Here is an 18043-nt window from a genome sequence, read left to right as displayed (position 1 = left end):
TCTAGTGTCAGTTATATCGTCAGTTATATTGTTATCGCAAATTTTCAAATGTATATTGTGATAAATATTTTTGGTCATATCGCCCTGCTCTATACTCGGCTAAACCAAGGTCTTGGAGGAACGTTGTCTCGTTACACTGTCTACTGTACTGCACACGGCTGAAATGACAATAAAGCCACTTGACTTGGCAAAAATTATATAACTCAATTTTAATTTTTGGCATAAATTATATATATACAACAAAAGACAAATAGAAAAAAATTATGCTAATTCTACACAAGACCGTCTGTGCAGTAAGTAAGTAAAATTTATTTATATAGCGCTTTTCACCGATAAAAAAAATTACAAAGTGCTTTACAGTACAAGAAATGGAAATATGAAACAATGTAACAGTAAATAAAACAGCAAGGTAAAACAATAAAAACAACGTAAGAAAAAATTAATCAAAAGCTTTTCTATATAAAAATGTCTTCAGCTGTTTTTAAAAGATGTGCCCAATCTAAAGCCCAATGTATTACTACTTAGATACTCTTTTGTGATATAAATCTTTTTATACTGAACGCGTTGTTTTATTGTTGTATATTTTATTAGACTGTGAAGTGACGGTGCTGAGTGACTGCGTCACATTTCGACGGTAAACGTCAGAGGGACAAAACACGCCTCCGCCAAATACCGCAGCTCCCCAGCTCTTTAGCCCAGCATACGGTGACGAGGAGAGGACAGAGGGAGCAGCTAGTGTGGACGCTGGCCGGATGGTTAAATCTAACCTACAGACGATTTTGAATAGTCACTGTTTTGCTAGAGAAAAAGAGAGAAACTTACCCGAGATGCCTGTTATCGAGAAGTCCAGTAATAAACCTGAAAGTGAAAGGTATGTTGTGGTCCGTGTCAGCTGCTCTCAGTGAGCTAAGCTAAGCTACGTTTAAAAACCGCGGCCTAGCTTTCGCATACGCTGTGGGGCGACTAGCACAGCCCTTCATGTTTACATAACAGCGACACTTATTTCAGTTGACATTTCTAGAGAACATTATTAATCACGGGCAGCTTATTTCAATTCCATAAAAGATGAATATTAATCACATTAAAATACACCGCAGTACCGGGATTATGAGCAAAATGTTAGAAGTGACAGCGCTGCTTTGGTAGCTTCACAGATGCTAACGCGTCAGCTAATATGTCAAACGCCACAGGTTCGCGTTATCGATGGCTGGGCTAACGTGTCGTAAGCTTTCCTATTAAGACCTGGTAGCGACTAGAATTGTAATTTATAACATTTAAAATACAAATTTTAAGTGTTAAAAAGCGGAATACGAGTGTTAAATATTAAATATTAGCGTAGACATTTAAGCTAAAGGCTAGCTCTTTAGCATTAGGTAATCTGACGGATGCGTTCATATTTTCGTCCTTGGCAATGAAAATGATCAGTGGCTTTGAAACCACGTTACTATCTTTTTTGATGTGGCTTTTGTGATGTAGAGCTCGTACAAAAATATTTGCGCGGGGTTATGTAAAGTTGGCTAACAATGTAGTTGAAATGATGGCTGTACGGATTAATTCGTGGTTTCAGGGATTTTTTTTATTTATTTATATATTTTATTTTATTTTTTTTCTTTTCGCCCTTCTGAACCCACGATAAGACATCCAGTAACTTCTGGAAAACACGGGTTCCAGGTGGGCGGACAGGGAATACGTTTAACCGACGTTCAGAAGAACCTTTTGTAATGTTTTTAATCAGATTCGGTTTGATTTATGCGAACTGCTGCGGGGCCATTCTTCAGCCAGCCGTGTGCCTGTTTGGATGCAGTTAAAGCACCGATTGACTGGAAGTGAGGGGACTGCTAGGGGTGGATGCCTCGAAACTGGTTGTTAGCGATTAACCCAGTTTGGTGGTCGGTTGTGGTTGCACCACTCGTGCCCTGACAGGATTTGTTGACGCGCTCTGTTTGTGCTGATCTATAGTGTTTGAGGCACTCATAGGAAATTTCCACTGCGGGGGAGGAGGGACGGAGGGGGGCAGGGTGGGTGCTGCATGGGGAATTTTGGAAGTTATGGCCTACACACAAATCTTGATGTATTTTTGCTTCTCGTGGTAAGTAGTTGGTTGTAAGTTGGATATAGTTATGTAATTGTCATGTTTAGATATTATGTATGTATATTATATAATAGTGTTTCTCTTTAAGCCAAAGCTTGAAAATATGCCTTTATAAATATGCTGACACAGAGCTATCATGTGTGATAAGGCTGTTTTAACATCCACATCTTCCAATAATAAAGCATGCATTAAAATAACATCTATTATAGCAGCTAATAGCCTCCCCCTCCCAAGGTAAAAAGTCTGTTACCTTAAGAGAAGGCTAGGCCTTTTCTTTTCATTCTTTTCATCTTTGACCACCTGATAAAATCAAATGTATTTAAAATTGTGTAAATTTAACCCCACATTAAAGACTGTTACCTTTTTAACCTGCTAATTTTTCTTTTGTTGAAAGCCAGAACGTTTTAGGTGAGCTAAAAAACCCCCAAAAAACCCCACATTGCAAATGTCATACTACATTAAAGGGTCACATTATAACAGTGCAGGCTAGAACATGAGATTAAAGATGATTCTCTGCTAGATGGATGCATAAGATTTATTGCAGATGTCCTTTACAATGATGTTCATTTACAGCAGACTCTCCTACAAACACTATTCACAGCAGCTGTTTTTATTAAGATGACCCCCGGGGCGTCATTGTGCAGCGCTGCCTACTGTTCACATGTCAGTCTCAAAGAATGCTAAAGGCAGAAACTGACTGAGAACTTTGTGTTCTCTTTAAATCGCAGAGAGGAGGCGTTGAGGGGTTCTGCAAGGATGGCAAGTGGCTTCCTTTCCTAATCTGATTACCGAATTTAGGGAGTAACTGCATTTGGTTAAAATCCCCAATCCTCTGTGAGATCATAAGTTGGATAGTACACACTGCGAATGACACTGGTTTCTGCACCTCTGCTCAACATGTAGCGCATTGGTGGCATTTGCGTAAGAGAGCATCTGTGTGTGTGATGGTGTTTGCGGCGCTGTTATTTTTGTTCCTAATAGAATCCCAGTGAACAGGCCTTCGCTCAAAGCTGTAAATGTATGCAGTCACAGCAAGCTAAATCTGAGGAGTGCTGTGACACAGCGCTGGATTATAATGGCTGTTGAGTATTGTTTATCCCTGTCTCTTAAACTGGAGCGACGCGGTGAGTGAAGGGCTAAAGTAGGCTAGCGGCTAGAGGAAAAAATAGCCCGTTCTTCTGGCAGGTTTCCTGTGAGAACCGTGGAACAAGCTTAAAGTGACCGCAGCAGAAGCGTGCCTGACAAACGTTAGCTTTCTGAAGTTTGCTTCCTTTCCCACATGAGCCGTAGCCTCGATGTGTCTTTGTGAGACAAAAGCAAACAATTTCTCATAGTTGGTGGTCAATATTTGACTGACAGCTGACATAAAATTGCTAACAGTTTAAGTGAGGCATCAGTGATGTGGTGGTGTGACATAAACCACTTCTCCTTTCCGTTACGTGTTCCTCATCCGTCGGCACGTCATGCACGCATCTGTGCTCAACATAGGAACGGTTATTGATTGAACCGGTTCCCCCAGTCTTGTGCTTTTGTGTCTGAAGACTCACTCGGGGTTAGCAAATGTTTTACTGCAGTATTGCAGATGAGTCACTCGGCGGTTTAATGTGTGCCGAACCTGCTGCTTATAAAGAGTTTGGTTTGTGTTTGGTAGCAGAATCTCGACTGAATACCCAGCTCATGATGGCTCCATCTGTGTGTGTGTTTGTTTCGCTTTCCAGTATCTCCAGTCCTTTGAGGTGCTCCCGCTGTTGCAGTAACCCGTGTCCGGGGCCTCTGTGGTGCTCCTGATGCCCCTCTCCCACCCCTGAAGATCCCAGGTGGGCGAGGGAATGACCAACGGGATCGCAATCTTTCAGCTAAGCTGTTCTATTCTGTAAGTGATGAAAGCTTAAAAAGAAATACAGAAATTTCCCTGCTGATATGTGCAATTTCATTTTTAACATAACCTAAACTACACTTTCCCAGGATGCTCAGTTGCTGGTTCTTGAGGAGCCTTCCCCTGCCAATAGCAGAGTGCGCTTCTTACTCTTTGAGCCCCGGCGCTCTGAAGGAAAGCACTGTGTATGGAGGGCGGCGCTGAAAGGAGGAAACCTGTACGTTGAAATCCCTCCTGGAGCTTTGCCTGAGGGCAGCAAAGACAGGTGAGCAGGCAAAACTTGTTTTCAAGTGATTCAAGTGAGAGGAAATAGACCAGACGCTTTTACTTACTGGTAACTGCTAAAGCAGAAACACACATCTACTCGTGTTTCCTGATGCAGTATATAGGCAGCTATAATAATATTCACATCCACACTGGAAAAAAATCTTAAAAGCAAAAATGGTATTTGTAGAAAAGAAAAGTTTGAGGCTCACAAGAAAACAAAATAAACAAAGGGCCTCTAATCTTTGGGTGAAATGTGCTCTGCCTCAAATTATTAACAACCCTTTATGCAGACTCTGATAAAACATTAACCCTTCTTGTTTGCTGTTTCTTTCCAGTTTTGCCCTTCTGCTGGAGTTTGCAGAAGAGCAGCTGCAGGTTGACCACGTTTTCATCTGTTTTCATAAGAGCCGTGATGATAGAGGTGAGGGTTTGGTTTTTTTTTTTTCTTTGATGCAAATTAAAACTGTTAACACTTTATATAAAATACTGAGCTATATCCGGAAACTGTGAGTAATGTTTTTGTTGTTAAGCATGTTTTAAATGCACACTGTCTACAGATTTTACGAACCTCATTACCTCTTCACACTAGTTTCCAGACCTGTAATAAATTTGTGATGTAATGCTTACGACTCCAAAAATAAGTAGCACTGGACTCAGATCAGACTCTTCGTTACAGAGCTCAGATGTTGCAACACGTGCTGGATGTTTCTGAGCACAGTCTTGCTGATATATCTAATAATTAACTAACTTGTGTTATTGCAGACTAATGTCCACCATACCACTACAGATGCTGTTAGTGAACAGTGTGATTATGAAATGTCATGGGTGTGTTGATTCTAACATCTGGTCCAAGTCCATACTGATGTGTTTACAGTGCTGAGAGCTTTTCTCTGCACGGTGCTTTTCAGCACACTCACAGCGGCAGTGTTCTGGTCAGAAAGCCTTGCTGATGACATCTCTCCTTGTGTCGTCCTCCATAGCATCCCTGCTGCGTACATTCAGTTTCCTGGGCTTTGAGATTGTGAGACCAGGTCATCCCCTCGTCCCTTCCCGCCCTGACGCTTTCTTCATGGCTTACAGCATCGAGCGTGACTCTTCAGATGATGATTAAAATTACGCTGAGCAGTTACAAATCTTTTTTTTGTTTTGTTTTTTATTTCAATCCACAACCACATCTTTATAATTTTGTTTATTAAAAATGTCATCCAAGCTCAGTATGGTTGAGGTGTGTTTTACCTGCCACGTGCTGTGTTTCATTACGATTTGCACTAGGGTAAGATGTTAATATGTCAGGAATGTAAATCAAGCGACACGTAATATTTGGGCAATGCATCCTTACTGCTGTGATACTTTCCCCGATGTGTAGTGTTGGCTTCCTGCTCGTTCTCTCTAAACCCTCATCATCTCAAATATATTTATGATGAGTTTAAATTGAGCTTACTCATGTAATTAGAAATGTTTTCATATAGATTTCAGTTGATTCTCCTGTTGATATTTTTTTTTTTAATGTGTGCATGATTTTAATTTGTTTCGATACACTTGATAGAGGCATGCATGTTGTAACTGTACTAAATAAAAGTGCTCACCTTAAACTGTGGTTTCTGTGGTGTCATGAAACATAATTACAGCCTCCAAAAGGAGAAAGCATTTAGTTGTGTTAGCCAAAGCTAGAGCCAGTAGTAGTTGTGTAAGCTCCTGGCTGCGTTTCGTAACGTCTTGATTTGGGATACGGGGAATAAGGTTGATCCCCTTCAGAAAGTCAACAGCTTGCATGAAGTCACACAGTATTTTTGTCAAGGTCTTGAGAACAGAAACCATGCCCCACCTTCACACCTTTTTTTTTTTTTTAAACTTGAAACCCACCCAATAACTAGAGAGAAGTAAAGTGCACAGACAAAAACTGACACAAGAGTCAGATGAAGCTGACAAAACAGCCTCTTTTTTTTTTAAACCAGTGGAGTCTTTTTAATAGACTAGTTTTACATTATGAAGTGCAGCACATGAACAGCTGATAAAGGCGAATGCACTGAAGTGGATTATTCCTCAATCTGGACTGTTTTTCACTTTCAGTCGGTTGATAACGACGGACTCCTTTGATATCGACTATAAACTTTGCTCAGTGTTCACTCTGTGCCACAGCTCATTGGCCACACTCGCAACTGTTTCAGAGTCTGTAAAGGACAGATACTGCAAGCACATACAGTCCTCCCAGTCCAGAAGAGACCGATCCTCGATCAGCCCCTTTTCGGCCAACTTCATAACCAGCAGTGCCCGCTTGACTGTCAGCCAGTTATGTATAACGGTGGTTGCAGGGCCTCCATGGTTGAAGATAGAGACGTGTGGGCCCCAAAGGAGCACCTGAAGCATGGCTACCATGTCCACCATTTGAGCCCCGCTGTCGCTCTCAAGCAGAGAGGACAGATGAAGAAGCCCTTTTTGGTAGGAGGATTTGCAAACATCTGGTACTGAACCCAGAGATGTCGCGCTCTCTTGCCAGCAGGCCTGGATTAAAGCTGTAATTTGAGATTTGATGGAGGTTAGGGGTTGAGAGGAAATCTGTGGCTTTAGCACCACACGAGGACAGCCTCTTGTCCTCCATAACGTCTGAATCCTCCCTTTTTCTGGAGTGTTTTCCCACTCCGTTTCTTCCTTCTCCTCAGAGGCGTCCTTATTCAAGTTGTTTTCTGCCTTGTCCCTCTTCCCATCGGGCCACACTAGAAGGATCTCCTGGGGTTTGAGCTCAGCTGCAGTGCCTCTCTTACTGTATAGATGGTGCGTACCCATTAATATCTGCAGCAACAGAGCACACACCTGTCTATAATAACGCACAGAGTCTGTGCTCTGCAGCGAGCTGCTGTCTTTAACAAAGACGTCCAGGCTGGCGTGTGGCAGGTCTCTTTCCACGCTCACGGCCTGGCCTTTCTGGAGGAAAAACTGAACTGTGAGCTTGCTGAGGCTTGTGGCTTCTGCTGCATGCTCAGTGCTGCTCCCACCTGGTGGATTAGCAGGAGTGCAGTCTGACCTTGGGTTAGGAAAGCCTGCTGCAGGATCTCGAGTTTCACTGGTTCTGTAGCTGTTGCTGGATGGGTAATAAGTAATAACATCTTGCACGTTGACGTGCGGTGGCTGCCGCTGGATTTGAGCGGAGAAAACCTCATCAGTATGTTTGTGTACCTGCACAGAGAAGCAGCAATCAAATCACTGAAGTGCCGAGTGATAAATATGTCAAAAAAAGTTGATTCTGCTGCAGCCGTGGGTATACTATAGATCAGAGGAAGTGTTTTTGCCACCACAAGTCATTGTAGCACTTGCAAATGCTGATAAAGATCATATTTGTTTTACTGGTTGCTATGAGCAACATTCCTACCACTTGGTTTTGCAGACAATTTCAAGTGAAATGTAACAACTACAAATCACAACATGCACACAGAGCTGGTTGTAAACTATGAAAAATGAATAAAAGACATGCAACATTACCCTTAAACCGAGCACTCTCTGTGGGAACTTTGGGCTGTGCAGGCTGTAGTAAGTCATGTTTCCAATCTGCTTTGGCTGGCTGCCCTCATGCAAGAGGAAATCCTGAGGCTGGTATGAGCTCACATCCCTTTTAGAGCCCTCTAGCAGATTCCTTGCCTCCACAGTCTGTGCCATGCTTCTAAGAAAGAGTAGATGGCGATGCTGAATCCCATGAGAAACAACCCCCTGGTCGACAAAGCTGTGGAAGATGTAGGGAAGATCTTCGTCCGGAGTGTCAAACGACAGCTGGGAGAAGGACGCTACGGAGACAGGACTGCTCGTGCATGGTTTAAACTCTTCTAGCTCCTCTGAGAAAAAAAGATCTTGTTTGGGTGCCATCATGTACAGCGGATTGTCAAAGTTCTGTGGGAATCTTTGCAGAGGAGAGAGGGGTGACGTGTGAGGCAACGAAGGCACATGGGTGGGCGGGAGGGATAAAGCACGATGTAACCTCTTCTTCGGGACAGGCGGTGGGTTGATATCAGAGTAAAATCTCTCCAGGTGTCTGCACGGATCTGAGCAACACCATCAGAGGAATTAAAGTCAGACAACAACAGCAGGCAAAGAAGGGGAAGTAGTTTAAACACAATACAGAGACACACTGAGGTAAAATAGTTTTGTAAAACAGACATACTGCTGAAACTGCACTTATGTTTACAAAAACAACACTGACTGTTCATGAGCTGATCGGTAAGGGATGGCTCAATAAATGGGAATATTTTAAGAATGTACTTCATTATTAATTGTTTAGTAGTAGTTTCTTTTTCTGGTGCAGCCTACTTAATATGAAACTGAATGCATGTGGCTCAGAGAAAGTTTGACACTCCTGTTTGAGAGGAACTTGCTTGCATAGTACAGTCACACCTCCAAAGGAGTCATTCAGTATAAGGACATTTACCCTGTTTGCCTTTTCGCTGAAAGTAAAAGTTTTGTAAGGTGACTTCCTCTCGAGTTCTCATGAACTGAAAGGCGAACTGAGAAAAAAGAACCAGATGTAATAGTATTTTTTTTCCCCATCACACCGAGCCATATACTTCAGCCATCAGTAAACCACAGTGCTATTTGCCTAATTTATTGTTGCAGAGATATTTTGGTGTCATCGTTCTGCAACCCTACCGTAGCGTTTGTGTATGGGGCACTGGGCTGCATTGCAGTCGGTGGGTTCAGGAAAGACATCGTTGTATGCAGAACTTTGATGCTGTGGTACCACAGGGCTGCAGTCAGACTCCACGCTGGAATGCCTGAGGAAATACATGCAATTGCAATAAATGCACAGCAAAAGCTGCCTGCTGCTCCATTGTTAGGTTTGGGTGTGCAGTGAAAATATTATTAAAATTCAATGAAAAACATGTCAAAAGGAGCCATAAAAGTCTCTCCTTCTGACAGAAAGATAATGCACTTTGTTTGGTGGGCTTACCTGTGCTGTTTGACAGGCAGTGCCGGCGGCTGCTCGTCCACTCTGCTGCTTGAAGCAGACGCCATCGGGAATCTAACACCTAACCCGCTCTTCCACTTCTCTCACACTTTGCTTCTGTCACTGAACTGAGTGCATGTGAAGCTCAGGCGGCCAGCTCAGTCTGTATAAAACACTTCCCATCTGCTTCAGTTACTCCCCCTGCTGTGTTTCGGTGCCTCTCACAGTCACACATGTGTAGTTGCACATTTTTAAAGCAAATTTGTGTCTTCTTGAGGCTGCCCTGCTTATCTTTCGTTCTAATCGTTTCTAGTTAGACTTTGAGGTTGGCACCGGAAAAGTTATGTCTGTTCTGAGGGCAAAGCTGCTCTCTGAGCTAACCTCAGCTTGTCAAAATGGGGAAGAGCAGTTACAGCGGAGCCCCTTCAGCATGCACTCATTTTTGCTCCCTTCTGTCAGTTGCAGTTGATCTGCATGTGCTGTTTAGGTTTTCTCATATGCCCGATGCACTTGTAGCTTTCACGCACGCACTGCTCTCTGAAGTACTTGCTACCGCTGGTTTAAATGGAAGGAAAACATATTTGTGCAGGTGGAAACACCAAATAACTGCCTTCTGAGAAACATCTGCCCGTGTTTCTGTTGGTGTTCTTAAACCTCTTTGAATGAATGTCTGGAATATAATCTTAACTTGATCCAGGGATAGTTTACTGATCACAAATACTGACACTACAGTGCACCTGAAGAGAAAACATTAGTGCGACAGGAAACACAGGAAATTCATATTCATATTCTGATTACATGAATGACTGCAGAAAGTTTAATCTCACAACCGCACTCTGCCAGCACAGAAAAACAACCGTGTGACAGCATCAACACCTGACTACAGGGGACAAGGTTTGATTATTTAGGTAAACACGATGACACGTATGTGATGCAACTGACAAACGGAGACAAGTATGAAACCCTCCTCACATGCACACACACGCACGGACACACACACACACACACACACACACACACACACACACACACACACACACACACACACACACACACACACACACACAGGTTGCTGTATGATATTTTAATCTCTGTGTGCAGCTGGTGTCTGCACCATGAAGCTGCCTTAACATAGTCCTATCCCAGAATGCCTCTGGCTTAAAGCAGTTTTCCAGTATCTGTTATATTTACACTCACTGCAGCAGTCAGCAGGTCACTGATAAACACATGTAAAAGCGTGTAATCATGGCTGACTGTGGAGTCCATGGAGGCTTTCAGCATGGTGGCGGTGACGAAGGCCGTCAGTGCTGAATCTCTTTCTGTGTTTTCAGTGAAAGTAACCAGACCAATTTCTTTTGAATTTTCACTTCTGTCTGAGAACTGAAATGAAGAAGGACGCGCACATCAGAGGATCACAAATACAATGTGGGTCACGCTGCCTCATTCCTGCCAAACTAACACTGCTCAGCTGACATTTAACTTTAAAGCCAGTGTACTTACACAGTGTCAAAATGAGAATGCCCAAAATATCTGAGCTCATCTGGATTAAAATATCTTCTGGTTTGATTTCTTTTAAATCTCCCAACTCAACCCAAAATCCAGATGTCACTGTGTATCCAGTCTTATGTATGCATCCAGAAAAACCACATTTCAAAAAATAAACTCATCTGTGTGTCATAGAATGAAATAAGTATTTGTTCCCCAAGCAAAGCATGAGTGAGTACTTAGTTAAGAAACCCTTGTTGGTGAGAACAGCAGTGAGATGTTTCTTGTTGTTGCTCAGCGGGTTTGCTCACATCTCAGGAGAATTTTGGCCTACTCCTCTTTAAATCAATTCAATTTTATTTATACAGCACCAAATCACAACAACAGTCGCTTCAAGGTGCTTTATATTGTAAGGCAGACCTTACAATAATACATACAGAGAAAAACCCAACAATAATATGACCCCCTATGAGCAAGCACTTTGGTGACAGTGGGAAGGAAAAACTCCCTTTTAACAGGAAGAAACCTCCAGCAGAACCAGGCTCAGGGAGGGGCGGCCATCTGCTGCGACCGGTTGGGGTGAGAGAAACTCTCTGAATCTTTTAGGATTCTGGGTTTCTAGGTTGCTTTATCAAACACGAAGGTTTAAAGTCTCTTGAAAGTAGAGCAGGTGTCTGTCTCTTGAATCAAAACTGGGAGCAGGTTCTCATTTTACTTTTAAATGTCATACAAACCACAAGTAAACCAGCAGTCTGAGAGCGAAGCGCTCTGTTGGGATAATAAGGTACCATGAGGTCTGTCTATATGTCTCTTTCTTTTCCCTGTCAGTACACTCACTGTGGTGTTTTGGATTGAATTGATAAAATGAATAGTTCAGCCTAGAAGTAATGAATGCGTGTTTCTCGGCATCGCTCTGAGACAGGAAATACAAACATCTCTCTTGCATCTGCCTAAGGTGACTTTAATCCACGCACAGGGACAACATGCAAACTCCACAGTCAGCACATGTTAAAATAAAGCAAATAAATAAATTAAACTAATAATATTCAGCTTTTGTTTGTATTGTTATATTGACCAGTGTCCAATTTAAGAAACATACAATAATAATAGAATAAAAATACATTCAGAGATGGACTGTGATATGAACTTCTCCAACCTATTTTAATTTTAATCAACACAGATGTTCTGCATATCTTTTTTCTTTCATCGCTTCCTGTTTTACTTTCATTAAAGCTGAAACCCCTGTTTGCCACGAGGAACGGCCTAAATCATGCACAGAAACAGCACGGCGGGTGATTTGAAATTTAGATCACCTTTATCTATTCCCGTGTTCAAGGGTCAGCCTTGTGTTTCCCTCGCCCTCGGCTTAGATAAGGGTACTCTGGGTCATAATGATATTTACCTGCTTAATTTCAGTGTGTGGGAGGGTTAAGGACACATGCTCCAAGGATGTATTAGGTGACCAGCGGTCTCTTCATATGCTAAAGAGCAAGTGCTTGGTTCATCTGCCAGAAGGACGCATTCAGCGCTGCAGGACTCAGGGCTCATAAATACGTGTTCAGCGAGGAAGTGTATAGGAGCAGGCAAACTGAGAGTGACTGACATTTAAGCGGTAGAGGAATCCATTAACCTTAACCTCACGCGTGATGTGGAATATCCTCAGTGAATTTTAAAGGTGATCTTCCTCTGTGCTCAGCTCTAGACTTTGAACTTGTTGCAAAACAAACCACTTCTGGTTTTCTAATCTCTGTCTGCTTTGTGTCTGGTTGTATTAACCAATCATGTCTGAGTTTTAGTTGCATGCAGGTATACGGACAAACGGTCTTGAAACCTTGTGAGGGTGTGATAAGCTTTTAAAAAAATTCTCAGTATTCAATGTGTGCAATGACAAGCAGACAGAAGAGGAAGTGTTGACCAGACGTGCGGTGGGTATACCAGAAGGCCTGAAAAAATGTCCCAAAGGGTTCTGAAATTTGGTTAACCGGAATCGGGTGCTTCAATACTAAATCGAATTTTGAAAGTGACACCAGAGTAGTGACAAAATCCGGTACAATTTAATCAGTTTCTGATTAAATTGTACCGGATTTTATTTATTTTACATGCAAATTTAAATAAATACATAACATATTTTCTTGGCATTGTTACCACATAGTCAAATATATAGTGATGTTTCTAATGGCGGGAGATGAAGTGTTTCTTTATGACCTCGTAGAAGCGGGGTTTACGCCTCTCATCTGGTTGCCTTGGTGGTGGAGACGATGAAACTGTGGTGGAGGAGGCAGAAGAGGCCTGTAGTGCTCTCTTAGACTGTGAGTCAGCCAAGTGTTTGGATAGTCTCTTCTCCGGCCTTGACAGGTGGGAGGACTCGCCTTTGATGTCTTCTGTGCTTTTCCCGGCAGCTCTGCTGAGCCAGTATGAATTCTTGTCATCTTTATTTAAGCGGTGCGGGCCTGCTTGGCAGAGAAGTGCCTCCTCGCTTGCCATCTGGGGGCTCTGGCTTAAGGTGACGAAGCCGTAGGGGGTGGTGATTTTGGTCAAGTGTGGCAGGGAGAGAGCGGCTTTGCTTGCGGGGTCAAGGCAATGCTGGGTCTCACTGTAGGAGCAAGGAGAGTGCAGCTCCCTCTGAAGGAGAGATCTCCTCTTGGTTAAAGGGTCTGAAGCACACCGCTCTGACCGAACCAAAGCAAAGCTGGAGAATGATGCAGATGACGAGACCGTAGCGCAGGCCGAAGAAACAGAGGACTCTGGCGCCATCTCTGAGCCCCCTTCTCTCTCTTTGTTACTTTCCTTGTCCAGTGATCTGAAGCCAGTCTGCACAGACAGACTTGGAATGGTGAACTGTGGGATGCTGTCGGGAGTCAGGATATTCGGAAAAATGTTCTCATGGGAATCGAAGGACTTTGCAGTGCCGGTAGCCCACGAAAGCGCCTGGATCCCTGCACTGCTGTGCCTACGTCCTGTGGGGAAATCATCTGAAGCTTTGCTTCCACTGCAGATAGCTCCAATGGTGAACGTTCTGGTGACGGGATTCTTATTCATGTTTAAATCTCTTTAACCCTCTCTGCACACAGGCTCGGACCGTCTGTAGATTTTGAAATAGGAGTGGGGAGAGGCACCTTTTATACTTTTCCACATCCCTTTGTCCTCCAGAAAGTGCATCAAAGGGTGCGTAAATGTGACGAAGACAGGTAGCGGAAACAGTTTCCAATTAGGGAAACTGTCAAGTATGGAAGCTTAATGATGGGCCTCTCTTTTAAACCTCTTTATGTGTCAAGAAGCACACAGGGCAGATGTTGTATTCTGGTGACTACATGAAGGGTTTAGATTTTGAAAAGAAACTTGTTTAACATTTTAAGATTCGCACAGTTTTTTATGTGCAGTGGTGCAGGTGCTATTGCATATTTTATTAGTGACTAATAAAACAGTGAAGAGTACCCATCGCTCTCTTATAAATTAGATTTCTGAAAATTGCAGCTTTTGCAAAAAAGATGTTTAAAAACAAACAGCTAAGCTGCATATATGTATAAATTCTACAAAGTAAATATTTATCTGTGATATTTAAAAAGTTCTAGGAAACTGTTCTGTTGATTAATAAACTGTAAAACCCACCCACTATATAAGTGGGGCTGATTTTAGCTGATACATCGGTATCTACAATTATAATGGCCGATAAATGAAAATGAAAAAGTCAAAAAGGGAAACACAAACACTGTTGTATTTTATGATTGTTGATGTTGGAATGTTTGTCCACCAGAGGGCGCTCTGCAACGTCCTTGTTGGTAAAACAGCACACACAGGCCAACCAGCTGATTTGATCAGAGGTGGGCAGAAAGCAAGTGATTAATCTACAAGCATCTGTGACAATAAAACATTTTCTTAGAAAACAACTTTATATTACAAATGTTAGCCTTCTCCTTCTTTCAGCTGCTCTATTTAGGACTCACCACAGTGCTTCACCTGCCTCCATCACACCCTATCTTTGACATCCAACCTTCTGCACTGTCCCTACATTTAGAGTCCCCAATCTTACATCCACTCTTCCACCAACAGTAGCACAGTTCCCTCCAGTCTGGAGGCACTCTTTGTTAACGGGGCCAGTATGGTTTATTCGACAGAGATATATATGAATAATAAATTAAAAATATATATATATAAAAATAAAATTTTATATATATCAACTTTCTAACTAAACTGGGGTTGAGGTAAGTTTTAGCGTTGGTCTTAGACTTTGTAACTTAAAAATAACAAGAAGTCAGCCCCCCGAAAATCAAGTTATGTAGCAGAAATTTTGAGATTACAACTCAAAACTTTGACTTACAGATCGCATGTTTAAGCGCTGATAGAAAACATATATATATTTTTCAGTTGTAGAGACACGTGTATATTTCACGGCTTCAGAGCACTGCGTTTTAAGTTTTCCATTACCCGTTTGTGATCCCTCCCAGCCCAAACAGTTTTGCCCGCCTTTTTTGGCCTGATGGAGGTTAATTGGCGGGATTTGCTCATTGGCTCGCGCTGATTTCAGCAGGTGCGTTTGTCTGCATTGATTGGCTGCAGCATTGACACTTCAGGGTACATTTCATGCTCTAACTCCTTCACAAGCTGTTGTTTCTCAGTTCGTCCTCTCTCTATCGCAGCCCTCCAGCTTCAGGTTTTAGCCCGCAGAAGAATGAGTCTTGAGGGCGTCAAAGAAGTTGTGGAGGTGGAGCAGGATCAGGTCCGGGTCCAGACTGACAATACTGAGGTAAAGGAGAGGCTCGCTTCTGCTAGCTGCTCAGGTCCCCTCGCACGAGCAGGAAGGCTTGTTTTGTTTTTTTCACCGGCCGTGTCTCCTTACCTGCAGGACAGTGTTGTGAGGAGAGACGGGGTGCTTCCCTCCCTGCTGCGCGGCCTCTTCTGGCCCTTTGGCATCGTTGTACGTAGCTGACAAAGTTACACCCCTCTCTCCAGCTTTAGCCAAAGTAACATTGCTCTGATTTGCAGGTGCGTGCATACCGCGGCTTTTGGTGGGTGCTGGGCTTACGGCAGACAAAGGAAAACGTCCTCGTTAACCCCACGGTTTCCAGCCCTGGGCGCCAGAGCCTCACAGGCCGCAAGCGCCTGAGCCGGGTCACCCGCCTGCTGCTGTCCGTCCTGCCCCGCTGGATGCAGAGTGCCCTCGGCTATCCGGTGTCCAGCAGAATCGGACTGTCCCTGTCCCCAGGTAGGTGCATGTTGTTTGTTTGTTTTGTCTAAAAATATGAACAGGACACGGACTGATCCCACTGACACTGTTCAGACACGGCTGATACTTAAAATTAGTCAGTGGAGACAACTAGATGAGTTTGTGACATTAGTAGATAAAACAGTTTGAAAATGGGGCCAAATGTACTTGTACTGGCTCTACGTTTACCTTTGAGACTCTTTAACTGATAATGTGAATAACTGCTGGCTTGCAGCTTTGCCTACAGAATATTTCTGTTTTAGAGCTACTGAGGGACTCTGTTTAGAATAATCATGAAACAAACGGTTTGAGCAATTCGGCAGTAAAACAATGTTTATCTCAACCTCTTGCTAAAAAGCTGATTGACTAAGCAGCCTCATGTCTAATAAAAAATTGTCTGGCCTTCTGCAGCCGCTTACTGAACAAAACAAGAATTTCAGACACTTGTGGCAAGTTTAGTTTACTTTCACTAGGTATTCATTCTTCGATGCTGAAGTTTATAAGTGTTATATTGTTGACTGTGCTTAAGTGGTGTTTGGATGTGCCATACAGTATATGGAACTTATGATTGTACTGTTGTCCCCTCTGAGCAGGACACTCTTGTACACGATTTAAAGTGTTTTCTCCTGCTTGAAGGTTTAAATATAAATGAACTTGTGGGTTTTAAAGTTTTCTCTGAAATTGAGTGAACACTGCGTCATGAAAGGTCATGCTCTGTGAACAGAAATCAGAGTGTCTCCTGCAAAGCCCTGTGGAAAGGGCAGCAAGAGAAAACAGGATGATGTGGATGACGAGGATGATGATGTGGAGGAGCAGCAGACTTGGGTGGAGGCACTCTCTCAGGAGCTTGCTGACGATGATGGACCTGAGGTTGACCCTGACTATGAGGTTGGTATTGTGTGGGGGGGGGGGACAAAGAAGGAAACTTTGTTATTTTTTTTTCTCCCCCATTAGTTTAATGCTGAGCTGTAAATTTAAATATGTAAAACTCACATGCTTGGTTTCTTTAGCCTGTGGCTTTAGTTTTAGTTACAGACATGAAGTGCATCTTAAAACTTGGCTGCTTTCTTTTTAAAGCCCAGCTCTGTAGAGACGGAGAGTGAAGAATACCGCTCGCACAATGACACAGAAAGTGACCTTGAGGTTTCGGAGAACGGTGTCGTCATTGACGACGTGAACACGGTGAGCTAAGTGGCGACACGGTTCTGTAAACGGATTATGTTGAACGGCTGAATCAGCTCGGCTTTCTTGTCTCTACAGGGAGTTGATGTGCCCATTCCTGAAGTCTCCTGCCCTGCTGTTTAGCGTGTCATATTGAGTGTCTTTGTTGTGGGTCGTTCTTGTATGTTTAGATTTCATAATTCAATAAAACTTTATCCCTTTGCCTTGGCCTGCTTGTGTGTTACCACTAGATGGCAGTGCTGCATAAAACTAGAGTTGGGAGCATAAGGGGAACTGGACTTCAAGTTGAAAACATGCAATGAACATCTAATTCTGTATAGATAAGTGAAATGTCTTAGCTTTGCATCTTCATTCAGAATTGAGACGCACTTATTAGACATGTTACTGTTCATGTATGACACAACATAATGGCTACTTTGGAGGTTTTCAAATGTTCTGCACTAAATTTGAGGACTATTGGTAGGTTTTCTGCAGCTGGTAGTTTGCACTTAAAAGATACTCACACTTCAAACAACTGCAATTATTTTTAAATGGACATTTTCTTTCAGCCTCATGTTGATGTCGTATCTGTTAAGAACATCTAAGGCGCTTCAGTTGTGCAGGTATATTTTAAAATATTTCTCATTTACATGATCAGTACTCAACAACTTTGCAAGCAATAATGGGCAAGCTAAAGGTTGAGGGCTCTGGAATCATTGTGCTGTAGTCTTTTATATAGGACTCGCCACGAGTGAGGTTCTGATCAGCCTTTGAGCTGTCGGCTTAGTTTGTCTCAGCACAAAATGTGTGCAGTCTTACTGTTTGTAGATATGCATGTATTTAAAGACACAAGGATTTTAGCTTTGGTTTCAAAAATTCATGTCTGACATGCACCTCAAAGGTGTGACACTTTTAAACCGTGACGGCGGATGAACCAGGACTATTTTTGACTTAAAGCAGGTGACTTTCAGCTGTTTGACTCGAGTTCATCCAAGCAGAAAAGTGCTGTTACCACAGCGCTCACATCTG

General features: G+C 42.8%; 3 protein-coding genes across 3 annotated transcripts; 2 read left to right on the top strand and 1 right to left on the bottom strand.

The window, feature by feature from the left end:
• The first annotated feature begins 657 nt into the window (after window positions 1–657).
• Window positions 658–5827, top strand: oaz1a (ornithine decarboxylase antizyme 1a). The gene is given in 6 exon segments (XM_063467032.1): window positions 658–871; window positions 3811–3877; window positions 3879–3965; window positions 4058–4233; window positions 4571–4656; window positions 5216–5827. Coding segments are annotated over 6 exon segments (666 nt in total). The 5' UTR covers window positions 658–752; the 3' UTR covers window positions 5347–5827.
• Window positions 5370–8927, bottom strand: peak3 (PEAK family member 3). The gene is made up of 4 exons (XM_063467684.1): window positions 8868–8927; window positions 8650–8725; window positions 7713–8266; window positions 5370–7409 (listed from the first exon to the last, which is right to left on the bottom strand). Exons 1-4 carry the CDS (start codon window positions 8925–8927, stop codon window positions 6339–6341), a joined length of 1761 nt encoding a protein of 586 aa, XP_063323754.1. The 3' UTR covers window positions 5370–6338.
• A 6392-nt stretch (window positions 8928–15319) lies between these two features.
• On the top strand, window positions 15320–17220 carry org (oogenesis-related gene). The gene is made up of 6 exons (XM_063467683.1): window positions 15320–15394; window positions 15494–15565; window positions 15634–15853; window positions 16578–16741; window positions 16931–17035; window positions 17114–17220. Exons 1-6 carry the CDS (start codon window positions 15320–15322, stop codon window positions 17156–17158), a joined length of 681 nt encoding a protein of 226 aa, XP_063323753.1. The 3' UTR covers window positions 17159–17220.
• The last annotated feature ends 823 nt before the right edge of the window (window positions 17221–18043 follow it).

Source organism: Pelmatolapia mariae, linkage group LG23 (genome assembly GCF_036321145.2).
Source record: "Pelmatolapia mariae isolate MD_Pm_ZW linkage group LG23, Pm_UMD_F_2, whole genome shotgun sequence".
Taxonomy (NCBI): domain Eukaryota; kingdom Metazoa; phylum Chordata; class Actinopteri; order Cichliformes; family Cichlidae; genus Pelmatolapia; species Pelmatolapia mariae.
This window is presented reverse-complemented; position numbering and strand designations above follow the sequence as displayed.